The sequence below is a fragment of the Ursus americanus genome, chromosome 30 (assembly GCF_024610735.1).
Source record: "Ursus americanus isolate L20-20 chromosome 30, mUrsAme1.1.p, whole genome shotgun sequence".
NCBI classification, from domain to species: domain Eukaryota; kingdom Metazoa; phylum Chordata; class Mammalia; order Carnivora; family Ursidae; genus Ursus; species Ursus americanus.
In genome coordinates, this window is record NC_142156.1 from 16,304,694 (window position 1) to 16,325,094 (window position 20,401).

Genomic DNA, 20,401 nt, shown 5'->3' on the forward strand with positions numbered 1-20,401 from the left:
GCTGAAACAATGAAATTTAGAAAAACATAGGAGTTTAAAAATCAGTTTCACGGAGTGCATAATGGTGTCAGCAATTGACATAAAAAATAGTAAGCAAGCTATATAGGGATAAAACTAATCCAACAACTATTTAGTTATTGCAATATCATGACCAGTTGTAGCATACAGAATCCCATTGTATTCATTTTTTAAATTTAATTTAAATTGAATTAATATATAGTGTATTACTAGTTTCAGAGGTAGAGTTTAGTGATTCATCAGTTGCGAATAATGCCCAGTGCTCATTTCATCAGGTGCCTTCCTTAGTTCTCATCACTCAGTTACCCCATCCCCTCACCCACCTCCCTTCCGGCAACCTTCAGTTTGTTTCCTATAGTTAAGAGTCTCTTATGGTTTGTCTCTCTCTGTGATTTCGTCTTGTTTTATTTTTCCCTCCCTTCCCCTCTGATCTTTTGTTTTGTTTCTTAATTTCTACATGAGTAAAATCATATGATAATTGTCTTTTCTGATTGACTTATTTCCCTTAGCATTATGCTATCCCTCTAGTTCCATCTACGTCATTGCAAATGGTAAGATTTCATTTTTTTATTTTATTTTATTTTATTTTATTTTATTTTGTTAGTAACCATATAGTACTTCATTAGTTTGTTTTTTTTTAATTTAAAAAAAAAATTTTTTTTTTAAGATTTTATTTATTTATTCGACAGAGATAGAGACAGCCAGCGAGAGAGGGAACACAAACAGGACGAGTGGGAGAGGAAGAAGCAGGCTCATAGCGGAGGAGCCTGATGTGGGGCTCGATCCCAGAACGCCGGGATCACGCCCTGAGCCGAAGGCAGACGCTTAACCGCTGTGCCACCCAGGCGCCCCGTACTTCATTAGTTTTTGATGTAGTGTTCCGTACTTTATTATTTGTGTAACACCTAGGGCTTATTGCAATATGTGCCCTCCTTAATACCCATCACTGCGCTAACCCATCCTCCCACTCCCTTCCCCTCTGAAACCCTCAGTTTGTTTCCCAGAGTCCATAGTGTCTCATGATTCATCTCCCTCTCTGATTTTACCCCCCTTCATTTTTCCCTTCCTTCTCCTGATGTCATCCACGCTATTCCTTATGTTCCACATATAAGTGAAACCATATGATAATTGTCTTTCTCTGCTTGACTTATTTCACTTAGCATAACCCCCTCCAGTTCCATTCACGTTGATGCAAATGGTGGGTATTCATCCTTTCTGATGGCTGAGTAATATTTCATTGTACATATGGACCACATCTTCTATCCATTCGTGTGTTGAAGGGCATCTTCAGCACTGTCTCCTTCCATGGTTTGGCTATTGTGGACACTCCTGCTATGAACATTGGGGTACATATGCCCCTTCTTTTCACTACATCTGTATCTTTGGGGTAAATGCCCGGTAGTGCAATTGCTGGGTTATAGGGTATCTCTATTTTCAACTTTTTGAGGGACCTCCACACTGTTTTCCAAAGTGGCTGTACCAACTTGCATTCCCACCAACAGTGTAAGAGGGTTCCCCTTTCTCCACATCCTCTCCAACATTTGTTGTTTCCTGCCTTGTTAATTTTTGCCATTCTAACCTGTGTAAGGTGGTATCTCAATGTGGTTTTGATTTGAATTTCCCTGATGGCTAATGATGTTGAACATTTTTTCGTGTGTTTGTTAGCCATTTGTATGTCTTCATTGGAAAAGTGTTCATATCTTCTGCCCATTTTATGATTTGTTTGTTTCTCGTGTATTGAGTTTGAGAAGTTCTTTGTAGATCTTGGATACCAGTCTTTTATCTGTAGTATCATTTGCAAATATATTCTCCCATTCCGTGGGCTGCCTCTTAGTTTTTTTGACTGTTTCCTTGGCTGTGCAGAAGCTTTTTATCTTGATAAAGTCCCACAAGTTCATTTTATCTTTTGTTTCTCTTGCCTTTGGAGATGTGTCATGAAAAAGGTTGCTGTGGCCGATGTCATAGAGGTTGCTGTCTCCTCTAGGATTTTGATGGATTCCTGTCTCACATTGAGGTCTTTCATTCATTTGGAGTTTATCTTTGTGTATGGTGTGAGAGAGTGGTCAAGTTTCATTCTTTTGCATGTAGCTGTCCAATTTTCCCAGCACCATTTATTGAAGAGACAGAATTTAAGTATCAGTAAACAAAAGTTGATTCTTTGAAAAAGATCGACAGAATTAACAAACTAAAAATGATACTGACCAAGGAAAAAGAGAAAACTATTCTGGATATTCTAGATAACACAACAACATAGGAAAAGGAAATGAAAAACCCTATTGGAACAGTAGATGTATAGTCTTTATTTGCAGATGATGTGATTGTCTACATAGAGAAACCAGGCAAGTCAGTGAACCTTATTACAAGTAATAATAGTAAGGTGGCCATATACCAGGTAAAATCAAAACTAAGAACTTTCCTTTATATCAGCAGTATCTTGTGAGAAAATAATAATGGGGAAAATTATCTAGTCACAAAAGCAAGAAATCTTTTAAAACACAGAAATAAATTTAATGAGAAATGAAAAAAAAATAAAAATAAAAAAATGGTTGGTTGGGGAGCGCCTGGGTGAGTTTCTTTTATCAGTGTTTTAGAATTTTAAATGTACAGATCTTTCATCTCCTTGGCTAAATTTTTTCTTAAGTATTTTATTATTTTTGATGCTATTGTAAGTTAGATTGTTTTCTTAATTTCTTTTTCGTATAGTTTGTTGTTAGTGTTTAGAAACACAGATGATTTTTGTAGGTTGATTTTGTATCCTGCAGCTTTACTGAATTTGTTTACTTCTGTAAGTTTTTTTTTTTTTTATTTTATTTACTTATTCGACAGAGATAGAGACAGCCAGCGAGAGAGGGAACACAAGCAGGGGGAGTGGGAGAGGAAGAAGCAGGCTCCTAGCAGAGGAGCCTGATGTGGGGCTCGATCCCACAACGCCGGGATCACGCCCTGAGCCGAAGGCAGATGCTTAACCGCTGTGCCACCCAGGCGCCCCTACTTTTTTATGGAGTCCTTAGGGTTTTCTATGTATAAGATCATGTCATCTGCAAACAGAGATTATTTTACTTCTTCCTTTACAATTTGGATACCTTTTATTCTTTTTCTTGACTAACTGCTGTGGCTAGGACTCCCATAGAAGTGATAAAGAGTGAGCATCCTTGTCTTGTTGCTGATTTTAGAGGAAAAGCTTTCAGATTTCACCACTGAGTATGGTGTTAGCTTGTCATATATGGCCTTTATTGTACTGTGGTACATTTTTTTAATATCTAATTTGTTGAGATTTTTTATATATGATAGGATGTTGAATTTTTCTTAAATGCTTTTAATGCACCGGTTCAGATGATCATGTGATTTTTATACTTCATTCTGCTTATTTGCTTGTTATGACTTTGTTAAATTAAATTTGTTAAGAGGAGCACAGGACAGGTCCTAGGGTAAGTATACAGCTTCAGGGGGCAACGTGGGGAGGTCAAGGGCAGAGTGCAGAGAGGGGGCAGAATTTGGGGCACACGCTTTTGTTACAGTCTGTGGGTGGAATGCTTTGGGGTCCCAGATCAGCCAATTCAACCAAAGAAGCAGAATTTTCACAAGCCCATGGGGGTCTTATCCAAGAGGCACATAAAGCATACTGGTGCTGGGAGGCAAGGGATATGTTGATCACAAGGGCTGTTGGGGAAGTCATATCAGGAACTTATATTTACTATGACTCTGAACTGCCATCAAGGGCATGCACGTGCCTGAGGGGGCTAGTGTCTGTTTAAGGACCCTGCAGGCCACTTGGCTTAACAAAATGGATGCCAAGATACAGTTGCCATGGAGTAGCTTAGGTAAACTCGCAACAGTGGTGTATCACATTTATTGTTTTGCATATGTTGAATCATCCTTTCCTTCAAGAGATAAATCCCATTGGGTAATGGTATTTCATCCTTTTAATGTTCTGTTGAATTTTGTTTGCTAGCATTTTGTTGATGAGTTTTGCACTTCTGTTTTTCAGGGATATTGGCCTGTAATTTTTTTTCTTGGCATTTTTGTTTAGCTTTGAACAGGATAGTACAGACCTCATTAAATGAGTTTGGAAGTATTCTATCTTCTGTAATTTTGGGGGGAAGATTTTGAAAAGGTCAGGTGTTAATTTTTCTCTTAGAGGAGAACACAGGAGAACACAGTAACCTCTTTGACATTGGCCACAGCAACTTCTTGCAAGACATGTCTCTAAAGAAAAGGGAAACAAAAGCAAAAATGAACTATTGGGACTTCATCAAGATAAAAAGCTCTGCACAGTGAAGGAAACAATCAACAAAACTAAAAGGCAACCCATGGAATGGGAGAGGATATTTGCAAAGGGCTGGTATCTAAGATCTATAAAGAACTTCTCGAACTCAATACCCAAAAGACAAATAATCCAGTCAAATGTGCAGAGGACATGAACAAACACTTCTCCAAAGAAGACATACAAATGGCTAACAAACACATGAAACAATGCTCCACATCACTAGCCATCTGGGAAATACAAATCAAAACCACAATAAGATACCACACCACCTTACACCAATTAGAATGGCTAAAATTAATAAGGCAGGAAACAATAAATGTTGAAGAGGATTGTGGAGAAAGGGGAACCCTCTTACACTGTTGGTGGGAATGTAAGCTGGTGCAGGCACTCTGGAAAACAGTATGGAGGTTCCTCAAAAAGTTAAAAATAGAGCTACCCTATAACCCAGCAATTGCACTACTAGGTATTTACCCCAAAGATACAGATGTAGTGAAAAGAAGGGGCACATGCACCCCAGTGTTCACAGCAGCAGTGTCCACAATAGCCAAACTGTGGAAGGGGCCGAGATGCCCTTCAACAGACGAATGGATAAAGAAGATGTGGTCCATATATACAATGGAATATTACTCAGCCATCAGAAAGGATGAATACCCACCATTTGCATCAATATGAATGGAACTGGAGGGGATTATGCTAAGTGAAATAAGTCAAGCAGAGAAAGACAATTAAATATGGTTTCACTTATATGTGGAACGTAAGGACTAGTGTGGATGACATCAGGAGAAGGAAGGGAAAAATGAAGGGGGAAAGCCAGAGGGGGAGATGAACTATGAGGCACTATGGACTCCGGGAAACAAACTGAGGGTTTCAGGGGGGAGGGCGTGGGAGGATTAGCCCAGTGATGGGTATTAAGGAGGGCACATATTGCAATGAGCCCTAGGTGTTATACACAAACAATGAAGCATGGAACACTACATCAAAAACTAATGATGTAATATATGTTGGCTAATTTAACATAATAAAAAATAAAATCCATTTATAAATTTAAAAAAACAAATATTTGATAGAATTCACCAGTGAAATGAAATGGTCCTAAAATTATCTTTGTTGGAAAGTTAAAGCAATTACTGATTCTATCTTCTTACTCATTATTGGTCTGTTTAGAGTTACTGTTTCTTCATGATTCAGTCATGATAATTTGTATGTTTCTAGGAATTTATCCATTTCTTCTGTGTAATTCAATTTGTAAGTGTATAATTGTTCATCATAGTCTCTTATCTTTTGTATTTCTGTGGTATTGGTTGTAATGGCTTTCCTTCTTTTTTTTGACAATAAAAAATGATAATTAAATTTTATTGGATCAATGATCCTTTTGTTCTAGTACCCAATTCTGTTAGTAACAATTTTATCAAATAATATACAGTTACTAAAACTTCCATATTATTTTCCTTTTTTAAAAATAATTTTTTATTATGTTAGTCACCATACGGTACATCCTTAGTTTTTGATGTAATGTTCCATGATTCATTATTTGCGTGTAATTTTCCAATAAAGCTGATCAAACTCATTGAAAAAAAAATTTTATTTTGCTATAGTTGACGCACAACATTATATCGGTTTCATGTGTACATCATAGTGACTCAATATCTCTATAATTATGCTTTGCTCTCCACAAGTGTAGCTATCATATGTCACCATACAATGCTGTTACAGTATTACTGACTTCATTTCTTATGCTGTGCCTTTTATTCCCGTGTCATGCCTCCCCTTTCATTTCAGATTTTATTTATTTGAATCTTTTCTTCTTTTTCTTAGTCAGGCTAGCCAAAAGTTTGTCAGTTTTGTTTATATTTATGAAAAACTCAATTTTGTTGTTCTTTTTGTTTTTCATCCTCTATTTCATTTATTTTTGCTCTGATCTTGTTTCCTTCCTTCTACTACTATTGAGTTTACTTTGTTCTTTTTCTAGTTCCTTGAGGTGTAAACTTAGGTTGTTTATTTGAGATCTTTCTTTTTCTTTATGTAGGCATTTATTCTAAATTTCTGTCTCAGAACTATTTTGGCTGAATCCCATAAGTTTTGATATGTTGTGTTTCTTTTTTGCGATTGTCTTGAGATATTTTTAAATTTTTCTTTTGATTTCTTCTTTGATGAATTGGTTGTTCAGGAGTATGTTGTTTAGTTTCCATGTATTTGGGAATTTTACAGTTTTCCTCTTGTTACTGATTTCTAGTTTCCTATCATTATGATTGGGAAAGATGCTTGATATGATTCAGTCTTCTTAAATTTGTTAAGACTTATTTTGTGACCTAATAAATTATCATTCTGGAGAATATTCCAAGTACACTTGAAAAGGATGTATATTCTGCTGCTGTTGGATAGAATGTTCTGTATATGTCTGTTAGGTCCATTTGGTCTAAAGTGTAATTCAAGTCCAGTGTTACTTTTTGATCCTCTGGATGATCTCTCCGTTGTTGAAAGTGGGAAATTGAAGTTCCCTATTATTATTGATATTGCCCTTTATTTCTTCTTTAAGATCTGTTAATAATTGCTTTATATATTTAGGTATTTCTAAATATATGTATATTTTAAAGATTTTATTTATTTAATTTATTATTTATTAATTTATTTATAAATAGATTTTATTTATTTATTTAAAATTAATTAATTAATCAACTTTATTTATTTATTTATTAAGTGGAGGGAGGGGCAGAGGGAGAGGGAGAGAGAGAATCCTAAGCAGATGCCATGCTGATCGTGGAGCCCAACGTCAATCCTATGACCCTGGGACACCTGGGTCGCTCAGTCAGTTAAGCGTCTGCCTTTGGCTCAGGTCATAATCCCAGGGTCCTAGGATCAAGTCCCGCATCAGGCTCCTTGCTCTGTGGGGAGCCTGCTTTTCCCTCTGCCTGCTCTTCCCCGTTTGTGTACTTGCTTGCTCTCTCTCTCTCTGACATACATACATACATACATACTTGCTTGCTCTCTCTCTCTCTGACATACATACATACATACATACATACATACATACATACATAAATAAATAAATAAATAAAAATCGTACAACCCCGAGATCATGACCTGAACTGAAACCAAGAGTTGGACACTCAACTGACTGAGCCACCCAGGTGCCCCTAAATATATTTTTGTAGTTCCTCATTTTTTTCTTCTTCTCTTGCTTTCTTCCTTTGTGATTTGATTGTTTTCTTTACTGTTATGTTTGGATTCCTTTCTCTGTATTTTCTGTGTACCTATTATAGCAGTTTGGTTTGTGGTTACCTTTAGGTTCATATAAAACATCTTATGTGTATAGCAGTTTAAGTTAATAATCACTTAAGTTCAAACACATTTTAGAAGCACTACATTTTTACTTCCTTTCCCTATTTTAAGTATTTGATGTTGTATTTTATATTTTATTTTGTGTATTCCTTAACTAATCATTGTAGATACAGTTGATTTTACTACTTTAGTATTTTAATGTACATATTAAGTTTGCAAATGGTTGACACACTACTTTTACTATATGTTTGTTACTGGTGAGATTTTTTCTTTCATAATTTTCTTACTTCTAATTATGGCCTTTTCTTTCCCCTCTAAAGAGGTCCTTTAACTTTCTTGAAAGGTTTGTTGAATAGTGATGAACCCCTTTAACTTTTGTTTGTGAAATTCTCTCTTTTTCAGTTCTGAATGATAATCTTGCTAAATGGCGTATTGTTAGTCATAGATTTTTTTTCCTTTTAGCACTTGGAATATATCATGTCGCTGTCTTCTGGCCTGCAAAGTTTTTGCTTGAAAAATCAGCTGATAGTCTTATGGATGGCCCCTTATATATAACTAGTTGCTTTTCTTTTACTGCTTTTAAGATTCTCTCTTTAATTTTTGACATTTGAATTATGTGTTTTGGTGTGGACTTTTTTGCGTTTGTTTTGTTTGGGATTCTCTTTGCTTCCTGGACTTGGATGTTAGTTTCCTTCCTTAGGTGAGGGAAGTTTTCAGCAATTATTTCTTTAACTTTTCTGCCCTTTTCTCTTTTCTGAGACTACTATAATGTGAATGTTTGTACACTCAGTGTTGCCCAGAGGTCCCTTAAACTATCCGCATTTTTCTGTTTTGTTTTGTTTTGTTTTTACCAAAAGAAACAGCAAAATATTTTTATCCTTATTTTTTGTCCTTGTTTTTGAAAGGTATTTTTTCTTTGTATAGAATTCTAGGTTGACAGATTTTTTAAAAAGATTTTATTTATTTATTTTGACAAATAGAGAGAAAGAGAACACAAGCAGGGGGAGGGACAAAGGCAGAGGGAGAAGCAGGCTCCCTGCTGAGCAAGGAGCCCGATATGGGAGTTGATCCCAGGACCTTGGGATCATTACCTGAGCCGAAGGCAGACACATAATCGACTGAGCCACCCAGGTGTCCCTAGGTTGACAAAATTTTCCCCTCATTTCAGTTATTTTAAAGATGTTGTGCCTATGTTTTCTGGATTGTATTATTTCTTATAAGAAGTATGATGTCATTCCAATATTTGTTCCTGTGTATGTAATAGGGCTTTTTACCCTGAATGCTTTTGTTGTTTTCTATTTGTGACTGATTTTCAGTAATTTGAGTAGTATGTGTCTTAGTGTGTTTTTTTTCCATGTTTCTTATGCTTTATATTTTCATTAAATTTGAAAAAAATTGGTTATTTCTTCAAACATATTTTGTTTCTCCCTGCTTTTCTACTCCTTCTGAAATTCCAGTTCCATGGGCATTAGCCTTTTTGATATAGTCTCATAGTGCACTGAGGGTTTGTTCATTTTTTTCTTAAAGATTTACTTATTTATTTGAGCTGATGGAGGGGAGCAGAGGAATAGGGAGAGAAAAACCCAAGCAGACTCTGCTCTGAGTATGGAGCCAGGTCTGGGGCTCAATCCTACAACCTTATCACAACCTGAGCTGAAATCTGAGTTGGATGTTTAACTTACTGTGCCATCTAGGTGCCCCTGCTCATTTTTTAAAAGTCTCTTTTCTCTGTTTTATTTTAAATATTTTCTATTTCTTTATTTTTAAGTTTATTAATCTTTTGTCATTTCTACTTTGTCATATTTTAATTTCATGCATTTTCATCTCTAGAATTTCAATTTGGATCTTTTTTATATCTTCCATATCCCTACTTGTCTATTTTCCTCTACCTTCTTGGACATATGGAGTATATTTGTAATAGTTTTGTTAATATCTTTGTCTACTGATTCTTTTTTTTTTTTTAAGATTTTATTTATTTATTCGACAGAGATAGAGATAGCCAGCGAGAGAGGGAACACAAGCAGGGGGAGTGGGAGAGGAAGAAGCAGGCTCATAGCAGAGGAGCCTGATGTGGGGCTCGATCCCATAACGCCGGGATCACGCCCTGAGCCGAAGGCAGACGCTTAACTGCTGTGCCACCCAGGCGCCCCTGTCTACTGATTCTTATAATCTGTATTTCTGAGTCTATTTCCATTGATTAATTTTTCTCTTGGGCATGGGTCATATTTTCCTGCTTCCTTGTATCATTTATAATATATTTTTTTAGAAGGCAAGGTGAGGGGCATCTGGGTAGCTCAGTTGGTTGAGCAGCTGACTTCAGCTGAGGTCATGATCTCAGGGTCCTGGGATCAAGCCCTGCCTCAAGCCCTGCTGTCATGGGGCTCTTTGCTTAGTGGGGAGCCTGCTTTTCCCTCTTCCCCTTGCTTTACTCATGCTCTGCCTCTCTCAAATAAATAAAATCTTGGGGGGCCTGGGTGGCTCAGTCACTTAAGTTTCTGCCTTAGGCTCAGGTCATGATCCCAGGGTCCTGGGATGGAGCCCCACATCAGGCTCCTTGCTTAGCGGGGAGTTAGCTTCTCCCTCTTCCTTTGCCCCTCCCTCCTGCTTGTTCTCTCTCTTTCTCTCAAATAAATGAATAAAATCTTTTTAAAAAATCTTTAAATTTTTTTTTAATTTTAAAAATATTTATTTATTAGAGATAGTGAGTGAGAAAGAGAAAAAGAAAGATAGTACAAGCTGGGGAAGAGGCAGAGGGAGAGAGAGAAGCAGACTTCCCACTGAGCAGGGAACGTGATGCAGGGCCGGATCCCAGGACCCTGGGATCATGACCTGAGCCAACGGCAGACACTTAACCGACTGAGCCACTCAGGTGCCCCTAAAAAAAAAAAAAAAAAAATTTTTTTTAAAAGGCAAGGTAAACAAATAGCTGAAGTATTTTATTTGTTCACAAGTAAGCTTGTTAATACTGTATAATGAAAATCTACAAAGAATAATGTTGTAGTTTTTGGTTAGATTTAAGTCAGGCATTCATTAATAAGGAATCTTAGAATATGAACATTCCAGAAATTTTTTCTAAGCCATTTGATCAGAACAACTGTATCTGAATATTACCTTACTTTGAAAGGTACAGGGATACATTTGAATTGAACTCAGAATTTTTCAAAATAAGCCCTAATTAATAAAACTGTTCTATATTCAAACTAAAACAATTTTAATAAAACTTTTCTTTCCAGAAACAATAATAAAGGAAAAAGGCATTTTGTAAAATGTGGTTCTAAGCAAGTAACAGTAAAAAATGTATACTTCCACCTCCTCAAAACAGGCTACTTTCTGTTCCTGAGCCTTGGAAACAAGGTTATGAACAGTCTGTAAGTAAGTATGGGCAGGGGGTTGCCATAACAAAGCTCAAGCAGTTCTTAAAAAGAATTTGGGGGAACTTGACCAAAGGATCCAAATTCTGTTTTTAATAACAGATACAGAGGTGAAATGGCTCCTTCCACATAGCAGTGCCACTGGGGGCTGGCCCAGCCCCATGCTCACCTGTGTTGTGTTCCCAAGCAAATCCTGATGCTCCTGCTCCAAGGGGAACCTTTTCTTTTTAGAGGTTCAATGTCCAGGGAGCTCTTTGTGTGAATGAGGTGAGCACAGACTCCATGTGGGTATTTTAAGGTTTGGAGTCAAAGTATTTTTCAATATGGCTAGGCAGAGTCCATGTGTTAAACAGCCCATCTCCAGTTTGTCCTAATTCCTCATCAAGCATTTGTAGACCCAGGGCCACAGACCTTTGTTATGTCACCATAATCACATCTGTGTCATCCTAACTTAAGATTCATGCTCTGTGCCTGGAAACAGTCCATGTATTTAACAATAATACACATAAAACAATCTACATTTATTACTTATATGGTCACAAAACATTAATGATCTGTAGACCAAGCAAGTGCTTTTAACCATAATTGTGGCACATCAATTCACAGCCAGAATCCCCAAGACCAAAAAGATCTGCACAATACAAATAATATTTTAAAATACACATGCTTCTTACAGAACTGTGCTTGGGGAAACTCCCATTTGTTGAGTGGCACTGAGGACATCTTTTGCTAAACTGCTGCTCCAGGTATTTTTGTTTGGAAAGTCATTCACAGTGGGTCACAGTTGTTCATTGATGAGCAGAAAAGAAAGATATGCTTGTGGCAAGCAGAAAGTTTTAAGGTCTTTCAAGTTGTATTTTAAAAAGGACATGTAGAAATGTTTAAACGTTTTCAGGATGCAAAATTGGGGCTGAAATGTGATTTTCAAACCAGTTGCAAAAAGTGTTTGGCAGCCATCTGTTCAGGTAAAACCTGGTACCCAGATATGCAAGAAAGCTTCAGGACAGGCTTCAGGAAAGCTTCAGGCTTGTCCCATATTCTCATCTTGTCCCGTAATCTGATCATGTGTGGAGTTGGACAGAGGGTCAGGTGCTGCCATTTTGGGGAACTGGGGTTCAGCAGCACCACCACGAACTCCATGGCCACTTCACCATCACCCGTGTCATCCCACTGAAGGGCCAGGGACCAGGAGTGACTGGGGTTGCAGCAGCTGCCTAACCGCTGGGTCCTCAGTGGAGTTCACAAGCCAACCAAGATTTATAAGATTTTATTAGATGCCAGACATTGCAGATTTTACATTGCTGGTTGTTAGATTTATATATATATATATATATATGTAAAAGGATCAGATAGGTTCAGAGTTAGCTACATCCAAGACAAAATCAAATATTCCTTTAAATTTGATTTTGTCTTGGATGTAGCTAACTCTGAACCTATCTGATCCTTTCAAGGCTTATTTTTCTAAGACTTGCTTTTAAACTTTCATTAAGGCAGTCTTTCATGTACAGCTAATTCTGTCCCATTAGTGAAGCGATACTCTTCTCATGATTCTACCTTATTATTCTGCAGTACCTTCATTTCCTGCCTATATATTAGGAAGTCTTTCCACTCTGGCTGATGGAAACACAAACTATTGCTTTGGAGACTGTTTCACCTATTCCTCTCTGGTTGTTCTGTCCCTGGCCTTCATGGTTTTCTGTCTCACATGCTTAGATCAGTACTTAATCAAGACTTGAGGGTACCTCTGTGAATCTCCAGAACACTATATCTATGTGGCTACCTCTTCTCTGATAATCTGCTTCGTGTATTTAGCTGTTCTGGCCTCTCACCAGGACAGCGCATCTGTTTGGATTCCTCCTCACTGCACTCACTTTTTGTGCCAGTGAGCTGGGACACTTGCTTGTCTTTCTTCTTTCAGGGATTACTGTTCTGCATCGATTGTTACCTAATGTTTGAAAACCAGGTGTATCATATATTTTTCTCAATTTTTAGTTTTCAAGGTTGAAGGGCAAATTCTATTTCTATTATTTCATCAAAGATGGAAGAAGAAATTTTCTTCTCTGGGATTTTGTCCTGCTGATTCCTTGCTATATTGTCAGTTCTTTGATGCTTTTAAGGATTTAAAAATATTTCATCCAGCATGTTTAATTTTTTTAAATGGGAAATTTGGTTCAAATAGCCTAGACTATCATTATTAGAAATGGAATTCCTTATGGTCTTTCCAATTAAAAAATAAAATAGAAAAAATAGTCTAGGATATCTTCATAAAAGTACAACAGTTGGGTGAGAGAAGGTGGCTAATGCTGTGGTTCCTCTGAATAGTCAAAAAGATAAGGAATCCAAGGCATATAATAGGTAGGCCTGGATAGAATTCCCACACATGGCCCAGTTTTGCACGTTGTGGATATTAGATGGTAAATTACTAATAGACCATTAGGTAGGATTCTTTGTAGTAGAAAATAATGTAATAAATTGAAAGAAGTCAGAGGGAGACAGTTACGATGAGTCTTTTTGATTCTCACCTAGATACTCTACATCTCTTCATTTCTTTACACCGTCAATTACATCTGGTATCTGTACAAAGAGCTGAGGATGAGGCACAACCAGAGTGGGCAGAGCACATTTCCACTGGTAAGTTTTATTCAAAGCTAATTATTAAGAACAGTACACTAAAACAAATCCATATGTCCTTGATAAACAGTGTAAGCACTCAGCACTGGGTAGGTGAATTCATGGAGGTTAATAAAAGAAAAATCATTTTCACAGAGTTTCCATTCTGTTGAAAAGATTTCCTCTTCTCTCTTGCCATCAAAAAAAATGAAAAGATTTTGATTATAGGAAACATTATTTACAGTACTGTCATTACTGCCGGTTCCATCCTTCTTAGCTCCATGCTAATCCATCATTGTTGCTAGAGTAAAGAATGAGATCTTGATTGGAAAGGGAGAATGTCTGTTTTGCTCTGTGGTATTTCTTCAGTATGTGCAGGTAACAGATACTGGTTTGCAGAAGGGCAGAGGGGTTCATGTGTGGTAATCAGAAAACAAGATGGATCCAGGGAGTAGTTGTCTTCCCTTTGGTTCAAACAGAGTTTGAGGCACTGTCTGGTATTACATTTATAAAAAGAGAAGAGAACATTAAGTACATCTGGATTTTTTGTGTGTGTATACATATTTTACATATCACATAATTCATTTATTTTAAGTTACAATTCAATGGTTTCTAAAGCAGACTTACTAGCTTGTAAAGTAATATCATAAATCAGTTCCAGAATATTTTCTTTACCCTAATCAAATTCTTCATGCCCATTTATTGTTAATTTCCTACCCACCCCCTATGCTAGGCAACTGCTAATTTAATTTCTGACTTCATAGATCTTCCTTTTTTGGACATTTCATATAGATGGAATCATCCAATATATAGTCTCTTGTGTCTGATTGATTTCATTTAGCATAATGCTTTTGAAGTTTATCCATTATAGCATATATAAGTAATTCATTCTTTTTTAGTGCTGAATAGTATTTCATTGTATAGTACACTCAGTTCCTTATTCCTGATTCTTTCAGTATATCACTAAGTGATTATGGTAGAAAACATTTTTAGGGGTGCCTGGGTGGCTCAGTCGGTTAAGCGTCTGCCTTTGGCTCAGTTCATAATCCCGGGGTCCTGAGATTGAGCCTCCCTGCACAGCGGGAAGCCTGCTTCTTCCTCTCCCTCTGCCCTATTCCCCTGCTCATGCTCTCTCTCGCTCTCTCTCAAATAAATAAAACCTTTTTTATTTTTATTTATTTTTTTATTATAATAATATTTTTTTATTATGTTAGTCACCATACAGTACATCCCTGGTTTTTGATGTAAAGTTCCATGATTCATTAGTTGCGTATAACACCCAGTGCACCATGCAATATGTGCCCTCCTTACTACCCATCACCAGCCTATCCCATTCCCCCACCCCCCCTCCCCTCTGAAGCCCTCAGTTTGTTTCTCAGAGTCCATAGTCTCTCATGCTTCATTCCCCCTTCTGATTACCCCCCCTTTCTTTAATTGAATTTTGTAGCAAATATTGCTTGACAGAAGCAAGGTGACTTGGGAATTTTTTTTCATTCAAGTGGTAAGTGATGACCTGATATTTATTATATTATGATTGACAATATTCTGAGACTTAACTCATACTTATTCTTTTCACAGGTTATAGATTATACTTGTCATGTTGGTCAAATAGCCATTATTTTGTCAAGGTAAGGTTTTTGCTTTCCTTTTTAGCAAGGTGTAAATTCTCATTATTCTGTGGTCTAGGTGAGAACAAATAGGAGGACAGTGCCCTTCATTTCCATTGAATCTGTCACTCCTAGGTCCTCACAGAGCCTTACTGAGTTGGAAGCAACAAACATATGATCATTGGAACCATATTCCCAGATAGAGTAGGCAAGCAGATTTGGATTTTAACCTTAATCCTGCCATTTACTCTATGTGACCTTCAACAAATATTTCACTTAAAGTCTTAGGACTTCTAATTCCTTTTTATATCATAAAGAGTTGTAACAGATGGCTTTCAAGATTTCATCCACCTTTATAACACTGAGAGTCTTACAACTATTTACCCCTAGAAGGGTCTGGATCTCACCTAAGGTAGTGGCCATATCAGAGTTGACGTTAAGAGTTTGTAACTTTTACTTCTGGATCTTTTCCTCTTATAGGGAGCTGGATGTATTTAGCTGGATAAATAATTGGTTATTTAAGTGTATGGTTTGAAAAATCTCCCAGGAAGGGGCTGATGAAAATGAAGTTATTCCTGGTGGTCATGTAAAGTTAGCACAGAACTCCTTATTAGATTTTTTCCTTTCACTTTGACCCACACCGAAAGATTCTCTGGCACTCTTTTAGGGTTCATTAATTTAGGTATGAAATGCATTCTCCGCTCCACTTACCCAACAATTGGACAAGAAGTATATGTAAGGTTTTTGAGGCATTTTTCTTGAAGAAATTGTATATACATAATATTTGTGGAGAGTGGAGGGGTGATGGAGTCGGGAGAAGAACAGAGTATTTTGTGAAGGGGAAAGGCCATAAAAATGCCTGAATATTAGGGTGATAAGGTTTTTTTTCCTCCATCCAGCCTGATACCTTTACTGTTGATGATACCTGTATTCTGTCTGGGCAATGTCAGTGAATGTTTCCACAACTTCAGCCAGAGCCACAGGTAAGCAAGGACCAAATCGATCATTTCCATGGTAGACTATACCTTTTCTTTTCTATATATAGAGATGGAAAAGGCTTTCTACATAAATTCTGGCCAAGTTGCTTGTATTTGGAACAAGGTTCTATGGGACCTTGGTGTAGTCTATAGAACAAGGCACAGTCAAGGCAAAAAATGCATAAGTAGAAATATAATGCAAAGTGACTGGAAGATAATGTATCAATGAGAAAGAATAAGGTGTTATGGGCAAGGGTTAGCAAAATGATAAGTAAAATTGCATACTTAATAAATTTTGTTGCACCAAATGGGTATCTCTCTAGTCATATCTGTAGTAGCGGTCCTGTCCATTGATTCTCTTCTTAGGTGTATTCTGATGTACTCACCACCATCAGCCATGGCTGAAGTGCCTTCTGCCAACACATCAGTCTGTAGCACACTTTATTTTTATGGGATCACCATTTTCCTGACCAGCTTTCTCCTCAGTCTCCTCACCATTGTGGTATGGTGCCACCTGCTTTTATGGAAAGAGTGGGGATTGGGAGGGATGGGGCATTACTCCCAGGGACTGGGAAAAATGGGATGGAGAGGCATTTCTTAAAGTCCTAGAACTAAGAAAGTAGCTAAGAGATATTTATAGTTTAATTACTACCTCAGTATTTGGACTTCCCAAGATTAAATGATTAGTGGGGAAGAGTCTATAGTCATTATGTAGGATTTATGCTCACTCTAGTACTAATTAATATATATGTTCCTGTGGATCCTCATGGAAGACCAGACCAGAAAACTAGTATATGTCAAGTATGTCCTTTATACAGGATAACACTCCAGAACATGGGAAATGTGCTTTGATTTAATTTGATAATTTTCCAAATAATGAAGGAATTTTCTTTTCTCAATCCTTTATTAGCTATAAATGCATTTATGCTGTGTCTAACTGGGGTTAAGGTGCTAAGTGGCTTAGGCATTTACTAAATACTCCCTTGACATCATCAGAATGGTGTACAATTAAAACAATTAGCCATGGAATAATATGTTATTTACACATAACTGCCTATTACAAAATCAGCACACAAGCAAATATGCCTTTTTATTTGCCATATCTACTTTTCAGTGTCATTTTCTCCTCTCTTTATATGCTGGTTCAAGGATTACAAACTGTCTGCCTGCAAGCCATATTTATTCCACAGATATGTTTTATTTTGCTAGCGCAGCTGGCACTTGTGAACCGAATAAAATTATGGAGAGTTTCCTTTGACAATTTAAAAATAAGTTATAGAGCTAGCTTACACCAGCAACTTTGTAAAGAGGGCGAAGTGAATAGTTTATATTAAGATGATTTTGATGATCTGTATTTAGAACTCATTGACAAGAGAGACAGTTATCCCAGAACCTGGCACCCGGGAGATTCTTGATTACTTCTTTAAATCACGCAAGCTTCAGTGGGCATTCAGAATCAGAACTGATTCTACTAGACATAAATATTACCAAATAAGTAAAAGCCTCCTTTTGACTCCTGTGTCTGTGGGGAAAGTAAACTACATGGCTAAACTTAATTAAATAATAGGCTTGTTAACTTAGAGAGTGGGTTTGGATTATTAAGAAAAATTTTTATTTTTTTTTATAAAATTTTTTTATTATGTTATGTTAGTCACCATACAGTACATCCCAAGTTTTTGATGTAAAGTTCCACGATTCATTACTTGCGTATAACACCCAGTGCACCATGCAATATTAAGGAAAATTTTAGATTTGTCAGATTTGTTACCAAGATTATTACCTAGTTTACTCCCCACAGAAAGCACGCTGAACTTCTGAACTGATTAATGTTTGTTTCATTAGCTTAACCTTATGCAGATAGCCCCCAAATGGAAGGGGAAGAGAGTCTATTTTCCGTCTAAGGGCAAGAAGAGACTTCCTAAAACTTCTTTTTGCTTAGAGTTGAGAATTTAGGCTCAACCATGGTGCTGAAGTGTTTATTTTAAGGCTATTAAGCACAGAGTACTTCCTAACATAATCTCTAGTAAAGCGTTTTAAAAGAAGGTCTGGTTAGATCTTAGCTTTAACATCCCATACATATTGTGATTAGCCTCAGTTAGGAAAGAAAAAAAAGAAAAAGCCCAAGAGTTGATGTAAAGTTTATGTATTGACCATGGTAACCATGGATTTGGCTAATATCTGTCCTTTTCCCCTGGCCAAGCAAAAGTTCGCTCTGAAGATAATTTTCTTTCAGAAAAAGCCGGTCTTATATGGTAAAGACAGGAGAATGAGTTTTTCCTGCTGTCAGATCCTGAGAGAAGTGATTCCTCTACAGTAATAGGAAGCTAGAGGCTGGAAAGTTTCACCAGGCCGTAGGCAAACTACTCACTGAAGTACCCATGTTTAGGTCTTACTCATCCAAGCCCAGACTCTGTATAAGAAGTTTGTGAAATCAACTGGCTTCCTGGGAAGTGAACAGTGGGCAGTGATTCACATTGTGGAGCAGCGAGTACGCTTCTACCCAGTGGCCTTCTTTTGCTGCTGGGGCCCAGGTGGGTATCTTAATGGGAAGAGCTGGGTAATGATAAGGATACCCATTGGGTTCTGATCAAGCAAAGTGGTCTCACCAAGAAGGATGACTGCAACTTGTAAAATTCTGTCCAACTGTAAAAATCTATGTTTGTCCCACTTTCTTCTTTTTCTTCCTCTGTTTTAGAAATTAAGGTAGTTAGACACAAAATGTAGTCTAAGAGAGGGAACATCCTGACAGAGCTCAGAGATATTAATACCTGCCCTTCCTACTACACAAAGTATAGTGAGAATCAGATTGGATAATGTTTATGAAAAATCCTCGTAAATTCTGAGACACTAAGAAGTGTAACTTATCTTCCCATAGTGTGTCTTACCATCACTGCTACACTAATAACCTGCAAAGTTTAGTCAGTGAGGATAAGAAGTTGGAGACTGGAGGCCCAGTGGTTTATGTAACTGGTTAATCTCACTCCTAGTCTTCATTATGCCTATACCTTCATTTCACATGGTGTGTAGGCATGTATACTGGGGAATTTTTTTAAAGATTTTATCTATTTATTTATCAGAGAGAGAGCAAGCAAGAGAGAGCATGAGCAGCGGGAGCAGCAGGCAGAGGGAGAAGCAGGCTCCCTGCTGAGCAGGGAGCCCAATGCAGGGCTCAATCCCAAGACCCTGGGATCACGACCTTAGCTGAAGGCAGATGCTTAACGGATGGAGCCATCCAGGCGTGTCTATCCTGGGGAATTTTATGCTGAGACAGGTAGGGCTGGCTTTATAATACAAAGATTTATACTTTGTATTTTCACAGCTGTCATTCTGATGATCATAAAGTTGACTAAACCACAGGACATGAAGCTTCACGTGGCCCTCTGTGTTCTCCAGGTAACATCTTCAACATCTGTTTTCACATCTTCTTATCCTGTTCTCTTACACTGACATTACTCAGTAAGCACGATTTTTTCCCTTAGCATATTTATTTCTGTGTTGCAAAAGAGAAAATGTATTATTTATATTTAGTAATGAAGAATGTGAAGTTTTCCTCACAGATGAAGTAGATACTTTTGTGAAAGTGCTGCCATGCATTCCGGAACATATGTATCTCTAGTTAACTTCTTTTTATTAGTGTGTTTTTAAGGGATGGGTAGCAAAAAAACAAGATCTACCAGATAATGTTTTTATGAAACACTGACAGTGACAATTCTGTCCCACCCAGAGTGAACTGAATGGGATAAATTAGCTATTCTAAGTAAATGCGGAGAGAGGAATACAGAAATAGAACAACTCTCTCTTTTCCTCTTTTTATCAGACTTATGAAGCCTCTTTTGGGTTATCTGACTATACCAATAGGGCATTTTTCTCAAGCCTGACCTGGGAAGTGGAAGTAATAAGGAAGGGCATTGAAACCAGTTCGTTTTCCTTAGGTATATGCCAAGAAGTATTACCAACTCTCTGTCATCCATAGCAAGGTACAGTGTGAAGAGTGAGTTCAGGAAGAGCTAGAATGGGAAGAAATCAGATAGGGAGACAAACCGTGAGGGACTCAGGACTCCGGGAAACAAACTGAGGGTTACAGAATGGAAGGGATGGAGGGATGGGGTAACCAGGTGATGGGTATGAAGGAGGGCACATGTTGTGATGAGCACTGTAATGAGCAACTGATGAATTGTTGAACACTACATCAAAAACTAATGATGTACTATATACTGTCTAACTGAACATAAAAAAAAAAGAGCTGGAAAGTTATAAAAAACTGACACCAGA

General features: G+C 37.3%; 1 protein-coding gene across 6 annotated transcripts in view; it reads left to right on the top strand.

The window, feature by feature from the left end:
* The window catches only part of TMEM116 (transmembrane protein 116), a 148,226-nt gene that overhangs the window by 42,947 nt on the left and 84,878 nt on the right, over window positions 1-20,401 (top strand). For 5 of the 6 annotated variants that reach the window (XM_045776741.2, XM_045776733.2, XM_087857349.1 and 2 more), the window contains exons 5-10: window positions 13,462-13,566; window positions 15,124-15,173; window positions 16,052-16,135; window positions 16,496-16,631; window positions 18,516-18,660; window positions 19,449-19,522. In XM_045776741.2, the coding sequence (XP_045632697.2) occupies window positions 13,462-13,566; window positions 15,124-15,173; window positions 16,052-16,135; window positions 16,496-16,631; window positions 18,516-18,660; window positions 19,449-19,522 (594 nt within the window). The remainder of the gene's footprint in view (window positions 1-13,461; window positions 13,567-15,123; window positions 15,174-16,051; window positions 16,136-16,495; window positions 16,632-18,515; window positions 18,661-19,448; window positions 19,523-20,401) is intronic. The other variant, XM_045776725.2, reaches the window with a different exon arrangement.